General features: G+C 32.0%; 1 protein-coding gene across 3 annotated transcripts in view; it reads right to left on the bottom strand.

Moving 5' to 3' along the window:
* LOC111642584 (sec1 family domain-containing protein 2-like) overlaps positions 1-13,082 on the bottom strand; it is a 72,885-nt gene that overhangs the window by 21,420 nt on the left and 38,383 nt on the right. For all 3 annotated transcript variants that reach the window (XM_023388941.1, XM_023388940.1, XM_023388942.1), the window contains exons 6-11: positions 7,826-7,957; positions 7,578-7,750; positions 5,025-5,127; positions 3,314-3,441; positions 1,879-2,076; positions 1,692-1,791 (exon numbers count right to left, since the gene is read on the bottom strand). In XM_023388941.1, coding sequence (XP_023244709.1) covers positions 1,692-1,791; positions 1,879-2,076; positions 3,314-3,441; positions 5,025-5,127; positions 7,578-7,750; positions 7,826-7,957 — 834 coding nt within the window. The remainder of the gene's footprint in view (positions 1-1,691; positions 1,792-1,878; positions 2,077-3,313; positions 3,442-5,024; positions 5,128-7,577; positions 7,751-7,825; positions 7,958-13,082) is intronic.

The following is a 13,082-nucleotide window of genomic DNA, read 5'->3' as shown; positions in this document are numbered from 1 at the left end:
TAGTGAAACAAAATCACACACCCTCGTTGGTTGAAATCACTCAGGAGTTCCAAAGATCATCAGGCATTAGTGTTAGCACCAGGACTGTTCATCAAGAGTTAAAAAACCTGGGATTCCATGGTTGTGCAGCCGCTCACAAGCCGAACATCACTCTCCAGAATGTGAAGCGTTGATTGCAATGGTGCAAAGCTCACCATCATTGGACTGTGGACATGTGGAAAAGTGTTCTTTGGAGTGATGAATCTCGCTTTACAATCTGGCAGTCCAATGGAGGCATCTGGGTTTGGTGGATTCCCAGCGAGTGCTTCTTAAATGACTGTATTGTATCGACTGTAAAGTTTGGTGGTGGCAGCATCGTGTTGTGGGGGTGTTTTTCATGGTTTGGCCTGGGTCCCTTAGTTCCTGTGGTTGGAAACATGAACTCTAAGATGTATGTGGACATTCTGGACAATGCTGCTCTCCCAACTCTATGGCAATATTTTGGGGAAGGTCCATTTCTCTTCCAGCAGGATAACTGCTCCATTCACACATCAAGACTTGCGCAGGCATGGTTTGATGAAATGGGTGTTCAAAAACTGGACTGGCCTTCTCAGATCCCCGATCTAAATCCCATAGAACACCTTTGGTACAAATTAGGACGCAGATTATGTAGCCAGCCACATCAACCATCCTCACTGCCAGCACTCACTTCAGCTGTGATGAATGCCTGAAAGTCAATTCCGATGGCCACCTATCAAAAACTAGTGGAAAGTCTCCCCAGACATGTGCAGGCTGTCATCGATGCGAAAGGAGGACCAACATCATATTAATATATGCCTCAGGACCATGGGCATAGCCAGAGTTTTGTTATGGGGGGGCCTAGTGGAGGCCAACCTGACACAAAATTGAATTATTTCAAATTATTGTTCATTATTGGGCACCGAGCAAGCCGTTCACCTTTTTTTTAGTATTCAAAACTTTTATTTTAGCTTTAGGTGTTTATAAATCGACTCAACACTTTTTCGGCTGTGATTTCCTGGGGGGCACCAGGTTCCCTGGGAGGGGCCGTGCCCACCCAGGCTCCCCCCTCGCTACGCCCATGCTCAGGACTCTCCAAGTCCATACCACTGGGTGTCCGGATACTTTTGGCCAGATAGTGTATTCATCAAATACTATATACATATATATTTATTTCACTATTTAATTAATTTTTAGACTAACTGCACAAAGTAACTTAAAAAATATATTTTAAATTGAATAAATTCATTCCTAAAACTCGGTGACTTCAGAAAAATGTTCTGTGAGTAACCAAAGCTCTATTTCCAGTTTGATATGAAATGAAGTTTGTCATATTTTCATTTAATTTTTGATTTTATAATTTTTCTAAGCTGAGATGATAAATAATAACCAAGATAACCTAAATTGCAAAAGGGATTAGATTGTTCTTATACCATCAGCAATGTAAGAAACAGATAATTTCAATTGTAATAGTTATCTCATAGAATGCAAGAAATGAGATTCATAACTACATTTTAGATAAATAAAAATTCTATTTTTCATAGTTTTTGATTACATAGGCACATCCCTCCCTATTATTACTCCAGTTAATAATGTTTCTATTCTAAGTCTAATAATTTCACATTTTAATAAATTCTTATTACTTTTTAAAATTATGTTTAGACATTTCATTAAATATTATAAAAAAAACATACTTGTAACTTTTGTTCATTTTCATGGTGTCCAAGAATTTCTCCACTGTCCAACATATATACATATGAAATTATTGAAATGATGATTGACAGTGATAGTGATCTTTTATGTAAAAAGAGAAGTGTATATTTTACAATAAAAATAATAAAAAAAGATAATTAACAATAATAATGTTATTTATTAAAATACCTTTCATTTCTTTTATCAATAAGATATAGAAGATTGCGATAAGTATCTTCGGCTGACATTGCCAAATTTTGAAGTAATAATTGTTCAGTACTTTGAATTTCATCCAAAATAGTAGAATTTGAATGTTGTATTGTTTGAACAATTGCTAAAGCACATTGTAATAATCCAATATTATCATTTAGAGCTCTAAAATTATTCCTAAAAAAAGAAAAAAATACTTTAAAAATGTAGCTATAAATTAATGTTGACAAGCTTTTGTATTGTAGTTTAAACACTAATATATATATTTTAATTTATAAGAATAACAAAGAATAAAACAACGTTATAGAAAAATAATTCATAAGTTTTCTCAATAGAAAAACTTTGCCAGACAATGTTTGTTGACATTTTCCAAAATCTTACAAAAAAGTAGTATATATAAAGCTCTAATTATGATCTGTTTTTCATTAAAATGCTATATTTAATCACAGAAACATGCTAAAATTAAATTTTATGTTCAAAATCATTGACTAATATGAAAAGATGAAAATTGATAAATCTATAGTCAGTAATAAAATTAATAAACACTAATATATACCAGGATGATATTACATTTAAAATTTACAAGAAAATTTTACAAGAAGAAAACACAGGACTTGTTCATCTTTTTTCATTTTATGTCCTTTTCACACTTCAGGAACAAATATTCTCACTGTGGAGTTAATCTTTTATTGTAGACATTTATTAGTTTTATTAATGTCAATATACAGCATGTCCGAGAAAGATCTTTATCATTCTAAACATCAATAACAAAAATACTAATAGGTGAAATGAAATGCAGTTTGCGGCAAAAGAATGAAGAAATCTAAGAGTTTTTTCTGGTATCAATTGCCAAACTTTTTGCCATGATGCTGTAATCAGTCCATTCTTCTTTGTGGAGAAGATTGTTAACATTAATGTTTACCAGGATCTTCTTGAGTTTTATGTTATTCCACAATTGGAACATTTGCAGCCAAATGTTTTATTTCAGCAGGATGGTGCTCCACCTCACTGGACATTTTCTGTACATGTTTCCTGAATGGATTGGTCGTGGAGGACCCATACCTTGGCCTCTGCGATCGCCCAACATAACTCCACTGGATTTCTTTTTTTTGGTATACACACAATAATATACTATGTATATACACTAATATATTTATTTAAAATAAAGTAAATTTCTTCAGACACTCTGACTATTTTATTTAAAAGATTCAATAAAAGAAAGGTTCAAACAAAGTCAAACAAGAAAATATCTTTCTTTTGTCATCTCATTTTTTCAATATTAAATCATGCTTTGACTTACTACTATTTTTATACCATCTTATAGAAAATTTACTTTTAATACTATAAATTCACTTAATTTAAAAAGTTTTTATTAGTCATGTTTTAATTTCCATATTATTATAATTTATTTTACCTAAATAATTTTACATGTTTCTCAATCTGATCAGCAGTTATTCTTCTTGTAAGTATTCCTGATTCAATATCAAATCCATATTTTGTAGCTTTTTCTACAACAAGTCTATTAACATGCATTAAACAATCCTATAATTAAAAAAGTTTTAGTAAATTTAATTTTCATTTATAATATATAAAAACACTATTTTAAAAGATTTAATTTATTTACTAATTAAAATTTAAAAAAAAATGATAAATGTAGAGTCTTTTTTGATAGCAAAACTATTAACTATAAATAAAAAAGTAAGCAAAAGTTTATTCATTTGATATAATAGTCTATAAATGTTTTGTCATTCTCAATTAATTTGTAAAATTGTATAAGACACAGATAATTGTTTAAAAAGAGGAAATTTTCTTTTTAAATTTTGATTCAATATCAAGATTAAATTGTCATTTTCAATGAAACTAATAATATAAAAGCTGTCGTCTGTGTGCATTTGTGTGTGTGAATTCCTTATAACTACTGCAATCTTTGCCCAATCCTGATGAAATTTTGATTATATTCGTTTTATGTTCTGATGAAAAGTATAGGCTACTTATTTTGCAGAAATATTAGCTATAGAATAAACGTTTTATTGAATTCGGATTAATGATGGCACTTACATTGCAGTGATGTCAGTGACCACATGACGTTTCATGCTTGATGAAGGAATTTCCGTTAATTTGCATTTTTTAAATATTTTGGCAAATGGTGTATTTTAAATCTACTTCATAAAATTTAAACTAAAAAAGATAGCTTCATCATCATGTCACTTCTATAACAAAGTTTTTAAAAATATTTCCATAGTGACCACGTGACATTCTATTATCCAATTGAAAGTAACAATCTAAATAACAGGCTTAAAAAGCAAGTTATTTAGAAAGTTTTATCACTAATCTAATCATCTTTGTTTTTATTAATATGGAATTAAGAAATGCCTTTGTCAGGGCTGCAGAAACATGATCTCAACGTCAATCATCAAAACAATTTTAAGGTGTCTATTACTAAAGGAAGACATCATGGAAATCATTTAAAAAACAATAGAGTGGTCTAACTGAGTTACAGTCTTTCATTTGCAGCAATAACATGACGTCAATGGATGGAAGGGTGGCTACCAAAGTGAAGGGCGGTCAAGCACTTCCTACCGCTGTAGACACTTTAGTTCAAATTTCCAGCTATAGGTTGCTTATATCAAAACATTCAAAATTTCATCCTCTACAATCTCCAAATTTTTAAAATGTCATTCCAATACACCCTGGATGTATGTATGTATGTATGTATGTATGTATGTATGTATATAGAAATTTATTCAAATACGCAGCATGCAGCAGTCATCACATATATTAATATATATTGAAAACAAAAACCAAATTAAGTTATGTTTTATTCGGTTATCCTTTTATTATTTTCAATTAAATTATTAAAGTGTTTAGTCTAAAAATGGCAGTACTAACATCTTATAATCTCTAATTATTAACATTTATACTTTTAAATTTAAATCAATTTAGAAGTTTCTGGAAGAAAAAGTTTACCTAAAGTGTATTCAAAATTCATAATTTCTGAACAAGTAAATTATCTGTCATGTTATCCAGATATTTGATTTTTATTAAGTATATTCAGGCTTTGGTTTGTATTTTACATATAAAAGTAATAAAACTACTAATGTAAAAAATATTAATGCTAAAATTACCTTCTGCTTTTTCAATAAAAGGTAATCTAAAACAGTTGTAGAAATTTCACTTTCATCAGCCAGACAACCTGGTGCAAGAAGAGAAATGCCAAATACCTGACCACTAAAAATAGTAAAATTTATGCTTGATAAATTTCTTAATTATTACTCTTAAATATCTTAATAAAGATTTGCAATACATAATACAAGCTAGTGAACATTAAAGAACACAAAACACATTGGCAAAGAATTAATGGCAATGCTATTTATTTATATTTAATGTTTTTATTAAAAATTATCTGAGATAATATAAGATTCCATATGCCTGATGTTTCCCAGACAGGTTTTCTACATCATAACAATCATCCAGAAAAATTTTGGTCATGTTTGTGATTTATTTTTTTTTATAACCAAAACAAATGTTACCATTTACAGGTGAATATGCTTCCACCAGAAACAAAATATAAAAAATTGCAAACCAATTTTGCATTGTGAGACATACAATGTTTTAATACTTTCCATAAAGATGAACAGCCAAAGTATTCTCATTCTTATTAAACAGCTCATGATTCTTTGAAAGTAAGCATAAAATTGCTATGTAGAACTTATCACACAAAGAACAGAAGAAAGAACAAAAAGCAATGAAATATCAGGTCATGAATGTTTAACAAGTTAGTACAATACAATGTGAAGCATTAAAAATCTGGACATCAAAATTCCAGATTTGGCTGTTAAAAAATGGATATTAATTGATATTAATCCTTTTCAATGGTCATTTCATTGTTCATCTTCTTTCAACCTATGTTCTTTCATCCTTGCATTGTTAATGTTCAAACATTCATTCATTCATTCAGAATTTTTTAATTTTGAAATTATAATTAGTGTATATTTTGTTTAAATATAATGATTCTGTAAATTATGTTTTGAATTTTTGTAAGTGCTCCTACATTTGTTGTGAAATACTGGCTTGAATTTAGAACATGATTTACAATGTATCTAGAGTTTATAGTGCTTAAAATGCTAATTTACACTTATATTTGAAAATCTGAATGGGTCCAGCCACAATTAGTCCAGATTTTTGACACTTCATTGTATTTTAAATAATTTTAAAAAATTATGAAAACAAAATGGATAAAAATTCAATTAGAACTGTTCAACAATGTTTTGAACATTACAGTTCAGCATTTTTGTGTTTCTTTACCATCAATAGACATACAATAGATATTTTAATTTTTAAAATCTATAACTACATATTAATGTATTCTATTCATATAGAAAAACTTAAAAGTTTTCTGCAACTCTTTACACATTCAATTTACAAAATGTTCTTTAAGCTAATATTATCTTTTCACTCCTGTAGTTAATTGTTTTGAATTTCACTTATAATAATATAAATATAATGTGTTCTAGATTTGTTATAGTTTTTTAAGTTTGATTATCCTAGATATTTTTAGATTTTTATTACTTGATTCTAATTCAATATTTGAAAATATAACAACTCTAGACTAAACAGAATTTATATCTAAAAACAGAAAATTAGGATAATTGAGAATAATGGAAGAAATATAAATATAGTAGACTTCCCTATAACGCAGGTTCATATAATGTGGATTCGTATATGGTGGCAAAAAAATTGCGACCGTATTCGTATAAAGACGCTAAAAGAGACTCGTAAAATGCGGTAAAACGTCATCGTCGACTCATGTCACGACAAAATTGGTCGAATCTGGACCAATAGTAGACAAGCAGTCAAACTACTTATATGCTACAGAGAGTTTAGGTGGGTAAGTTGAGTTTACTATCGTCTGTACAGTATATAAATTAGGTACTGTAAGTCTAATACAGTACTGTAATTTTACACATTTCTTGTGAAAAAACATTTCTTATTTAACGACCATAAAAATTATTTCTATTAATGATGTCTCCAAAGTTCAATGAATTTTTCGCAGAAAAATAACTTATCAGAAAATGTGTCCACCATTTGGTGCGCTGCTCCGCGATGAAAACAAGCAATGGCGTCGTCGAATGGTGCACACTCAATAAGTAATTCTACAATTTTTTGTTTATAGCATAGTTTATATGGATTATTCCCAAAAAATTATACGTGTTTTGGAAATGTTGAGCCAAATTAGTCTAAAATCGATTAATTTTATGGAAGAAAACCTTTCAAACAGCCATAGTCTGTAAACTGCACACGTGCCGGGCTGTGATTGGCTCATGTATTTAAGGATTCATACAACGCGAAATTTGTATAAAGTGGAATGTATCTACTGCGTTATAGAGGGGGAGTCGACTGTATATAGGACATAGTAGTGATAAAATTTTCTGTTGTTATAAATATAATTAAACAAAAATTTATGAATGAAAACCTGTTTATATAAATGTATATAAAATTAAATTTACTTTACGTATTCATAGGTATAGAGAGCTTTTTCAATATTATTTAGTTTTAATTATTATTATTTTATAAAATATTAATTAAATTATACTTATACATAGTTTTATTTATAAAATATTAATTTAATTATTTAAAACAGAAAAAAGAAATGATAAAAATATGAAAAACTTTATTACCTGAAAGATGAAGACAATGCATCCATATCGACTGCAACATCACATGTGTGTCCTGGTAAATGTGGAAGTATTCTTATTATTCTATCTAACATAGAATGGCAGTTTTGACTCAATGGACCAGCAAGATCCAATGTTCTGTCAATTAATAACAATGAGACTTTTCTGCCTATAGTCTAAAATAATTTTAAATTAAAAGATATTAATTCATGATAAATATTAAAAAACTATAATATATATAAGGAAATTACTTTTCTTCTGTTTTTGGCTGATGCTAACATTTCCAATTCCATACCTAAAATATTACTAAAATTTCCTAAACTGAAAATATCTTCTTTCATTTGAATTTGATCAAATAAATAATCAAAATAATGTGCCAGGGCCTAAAATTAGAATTTTTATATGTTAAAAAATTATTATTACATAAAAACTAAAATTATATTAAAAACCTCATTTGTTCATGTATATAAGAAGTATAACAAATGAACTTCTTAGCAAATACTGGAGGAAATATAATTCATCACACAAAAAATCTTCTGAAAATCCAGTAATACGTGTTTACAAAACAGCGAACATTTTCGACTCTATCAGGGTCTTCCTCAGGCTACAGTTATGAGGAATTCAAATAAATGTGAGACGGAACAAGAAACCAAATGAATGCAATTCAAACTTTAGAACAGCAATGTTAATATTAAAAATAGAACATTACACTCGTGTAGAAATGACATTTAAGCACGTGTAAAATTAAGCCTGCGAAACGTTGAATGCTGGTGAAATACATACAAATTAAAGCTAATTATGGGGAGGTGTTCCCTCATAACAAAATTTCCATGCGTGAGAGAGAGATGCTGACCACGTCCTTAGAGTTAATGCACGTGTTATGTAATCCACTTTATATATTTCGAGGGTCTTTATGTTTCTGAGCTGATCTGTGGAGTGTGATAGCCTGATCAGACGGGCATTTTGTAGATCAGCCGTGATTCCAGGTTCGGTGGCAACAGTTCAAAGGGTGGTGTATGGCTATTATTATCAATGTCGTATTTGTGCTCACGAAGGTGTTTATGAAGGGAGCATTTGGTTGAGCCCACATAGACCAAACGACTATTAAATCTGTCATCCCAGAAAGGGACAGAATATACCCTGGTGCGTATTTCAAGTCAAGCGTATCCTTTCCGTTGCGGAGTAAGCTGTAAACGGATCTTGGCCTATTGTAAGCTATTTTAGTTTTAGTGATGGAGGAAATTTCTCTGTATATTGTGTGCAGATGGTGGTTGTACCTTATGATTTTTCTTGTACGGTTGTTATCCCGAGAATCCTAGGGGATGTCAGGAGTGTTGTGTGTGTTCCTCTGTGTGTAAGCGCGAGCAATATTGTATGCTAAGTTCCTATTATATCCATGTTGTGTGGCCATTTCCTTCCATTTCGGATATGTCTTAGCTCAGCTATGGTGTCTTTATAATTAGAATGGTGCGTGAACGCCCTCTTAGTTAAGACCCGAAAAGCCGCGATCTTGTATGGGTAAGGATCCTCTTAGTTAGCGGGGATGAACAGTGGTACATAGTACTTTTTGTAAAAGAGTTTGAATGTGATCTCATTATCTATTAATTGAATGTCCAAGTCAAGAATCAACCAAGTCAATTCAAAGTCTTTTACAAAAAGTACTATGTACCACTGTTCATCCCCGCTAACTAAGAGGATCCTTACCCATACAAGATCGCGGCTTTTCGGGTCTTAACTAAGAGGGCGTTCACGCACCATTCTAATTATAAAGACACCATAGCTGAGCTAAGACATATCCGAAATGGAAGGAAATGGCCACACAACATGGATATAATAGGAACTTAGCATACAATATTGCTCGCGCTTACACACAGAGGAACACACACAACACTCCTGACATCCCCTAGGATTCTCGGGATAACAACCGTACAAGAAAAATCATAAGGTACAACCACCATCTGCACACAATATACAGAGAAATTTCCTCCATCACTAAAACTAAAATAGCTTACAATAGGCCAAGATCCGTTTACAGCTTACTCCGCAACGGAAAGGATACGCTTGACTTGAAATACGCACCAGGGTATATTCTGTCCCTTTCTGGGATGACAGATTTAATAGTCGTTTGGTCTATGTGGGCTCAACCAAATGCTCCCTTCATAAACACCTTCGTGAGCACAAATACGACATTGATAATAATAGCCATACACCACCCTTTGAACTGTTGCCACCGAACCTGGAATCACGGCTGATCTACAAAATGCCCGTCTGATCAGGCTATCACACTCCACAGATCAGCTCAGAAACATAAAGACCCTCGAAATATATAAAGTGGATTACATAACACGTGCATTAACTCTAAGGACGTGGTCAGCATCTCTCTCTCACGCATGGAAATTTTGTTATGAGGGAACACCTCCCCATAATTAGCTTTAATTTGTATGTATTTCACCAGCATTCAACGTTTCGCAGGCTTAATTTTACACGTGCTTAAATGTCATTTCTACACGAGTGTAATGTTCTATTTTTAATATTAACATTGCTGTTCTAAAGTTTGAATTGCATTCATTTGGTTTCTTGTTCCGTCTCACATTTATTTGAATTCCTCATAACTGTAGCCTGAGGAAGACCCTGATAGAGTCGAAAATGTTCGCTGTTTTGTAAACACGTATTACTGGATTTTCAGAAGATTTTTTGTGTGATGAAGTAAGAAGTATATTTAAATTATTACTATTTTTTCAAATTTATGTACAGAATACTTTACATCAAAGCTTTATTAAATTTATTTAAGCTACCTGGAGTGAATATATTTTGAAACTGTTTTAATTAAGCTGACTTTCAATACTTAAGAATTCATATAAAATTAAATATATTAAATATATACAGAATATGATTAAAATNGGTTGTACCTTATGATTTTTCTTGTACGGTTGTTATCCCGAGAATCCTAGGGGATGTCAGGAGTGTTGTGTGTGTTCCTCTGTGTGTAAGCGCGAGCAATATTGTATGCTAAGTTCCTATTATATCCATGTTGTGTGGCCATTTCCTTCCATTTCGGATATGTCTTAGCTCAGCTATGGTGTCTTTATAATTAGAATGGTGCGTGAACGCCCTCTTAGTTAAGACCCGAAAAGCCGCGATCTTGTATGGGTAAGGATCCTCTTAGTTAGCGGGGATGAACAGTGGTACGTAGTACTTTTTGTAAAAGAGTTTGAATGTGATCTCATTATCTATTAATTAAATGTCCAAGTCAAGAATCAACCAAGTCAATTCAAACTCTTTTACAAAAAGTACTATGTACCACTGTTCATCCCCGCTAACTAAGAGGATCCTTACCCATACAAGATCGCGGCTTTTCGGGTCTTAACTAAGAGGGCGTTCACGCACCATTCTAATTATAAAGACACCATAGCTGAGCTAAGACATATCCGAAATGGAAGGAAATGGCCACACAACATGGATATAATAGGAACTTAGCATACAATATTGCTCGCGCTTACACACAGAGGAACACACACAACACTCCTGACATCCCCTAGGATTCTCGGGATAACAACCGTACAAGAAAAATCATAAGGTACAACCACCATCTGCACACAATATACAGAGAAATTTCCTCCATCACTAAAACTAAAATAGCTTACAATAGGCCAAGATCCGTTTACAGCTTACTCCGCAACGGAAAGGATACGCTTGACTTGAAATACGCACCAGGGTATATTCTGTCCCTTTCTGGGATGACAGATTTAATAGTCGTTTGGTCTATGTGGGCTCAACCAAATGCTCCCTTCATAAACACCTTCGTGAGCACAAATACGACATTGATAATAATAGCCATACACCACCCTTTGAACTGTTGCCACCGAACCTGGAATCACGGCTGATCTACAAAATGCCCGTCTGATCAGGCTATCACACTCCACAGATCAGCTCAGAAACATAAAGACCCTCGAAATATATAAAGTGGATTACATAACACGTGCATTAACTCTAAGGACGTGGTCAGCATCTCTCTCTCACGCATGGAAATTTTGTTATGAGGGAACACCTCCCCATAATTAGCTTTAATTTGTATGTATTTCACCAGCATTCAACGTTTCGCAGGCTTAATTTTACACGTGCTTAAATGTCATTTCTACACGAGTGTAATGTTCTATTTTTAATATTAACATTGCTGTTCTAAAGTTTGAATTGCATTCATTTGGTTTCTTGTTCCGTCTCACATTTATTTGAATTCCTCATAACTGTAGCCTGAGGAAGACCCTGATAGAGTCGAAAATGTTCGCTGTTTTGTAAACACGTATTACTGGATTTTCAGAAGATTTTTTGTGTGATGAAGTAAGAAGTATATTTAAATTATTACTATTTTTTCAAATTTATGTACAGAATACTTTACATCAAAGCTTTATTAAATTTATTTAAGCTACCTGGAGTGAATATATTTTGAAACTGTTTTAATTAAGCTGACTTTCAATACTTAAGAATTCACATAAAATTAAATATATTAAATATATACAGAATATGATTAAAATGCTATGTGTACTTTCTAAAACTGTAGCAATTAAATAAAAATATTTACAAAAAATTTAAAAATTATATATAACAGAATTTAAATATAAAAAACAAATTTTCAACTGGAACTGAACCCAGTACCACAAGCATCCCATGTGATCATTATGCAGCCAACTTGAAAAAACTCTCTTCTGTAAAAGAATTAATAGTGTTCAGAAAAAATTTTAATACTATTTTTTCAAGATGTAAATAGCACGTCAAGCAGCTTTGGTATAGTGTAAGTATTAGTGAATACAACATGCTCACAAATTGAAATTAGTGATTACAATTCACATTCCAGCCCTTTCTTCGAAAACTGTACTTCTGGGCTCTTGTCCATCTGGCCTCACCCTTACTAATTGGTCTGATGTCTTCTTTAAAACAAAAGGGATAGAACCGGATTAGTTAGAAAAACTAGCAGGATAGGGGATATAGGGATATTGAACGATGAGACAGACATCTTTCGAGACGGAATTTATGGAAGAGTCACATGCAGTGGTGATATTCAGCGAGTTCGCACAGGTTCAGCTGAACCCGTTGTTAACATTTTCAAAGTTTTCCGAACCTTGTTAAACACACGTAACATTTCTCAGTGATTTTGTTTCTTTTAAAAAATATATTAAAATATACGTATTATACTCTGTAACACTACTAAACTAGAGCCTTATACCCCGTTCGCCTTGGTGCGACCTCCCTCGACCATTTCAATCTTGACTGAAACGAGATTCAATTGCAGTTGACTCAAGAGAGTTCTTGAAACTAGATCCAGCATAAGAGAGATCCCACAATCCCATGCGTGTGAGAAAATACAAGATGGCTGCGGAACATGTGTCGTAAAAAATATATACAAAATAAACCATTTTGAACACTCTTTTTTATTATTTATCAAAAAAATATAGTTCTGGCATAAACAATGTTAAATTTTAACTGACTTAATTTTGCGAACGCATCTTTTTT

This window comes from Centruroides sculpturatus, unplaced genomic scaffold (assembly GCF_000671375.1).
Source record: "Centruroides sculpturatus isolate CEXI.00-Female unplaced genomic scaffold, Cexi_2.0 scaffold1599, whole genome shotgun sequence".
In the NCBI taxonomy this organism is placed as follows: domain Eukaryota; kingdom Metazoa; phylum Arthropoda; class Arachnida; order Scorpiones; family Buthidae; genus Centruroides; species Centruroides sculpturatus.
This window is presented reverse-complemented; position numbering and strand designations above follow the sequence as displayed.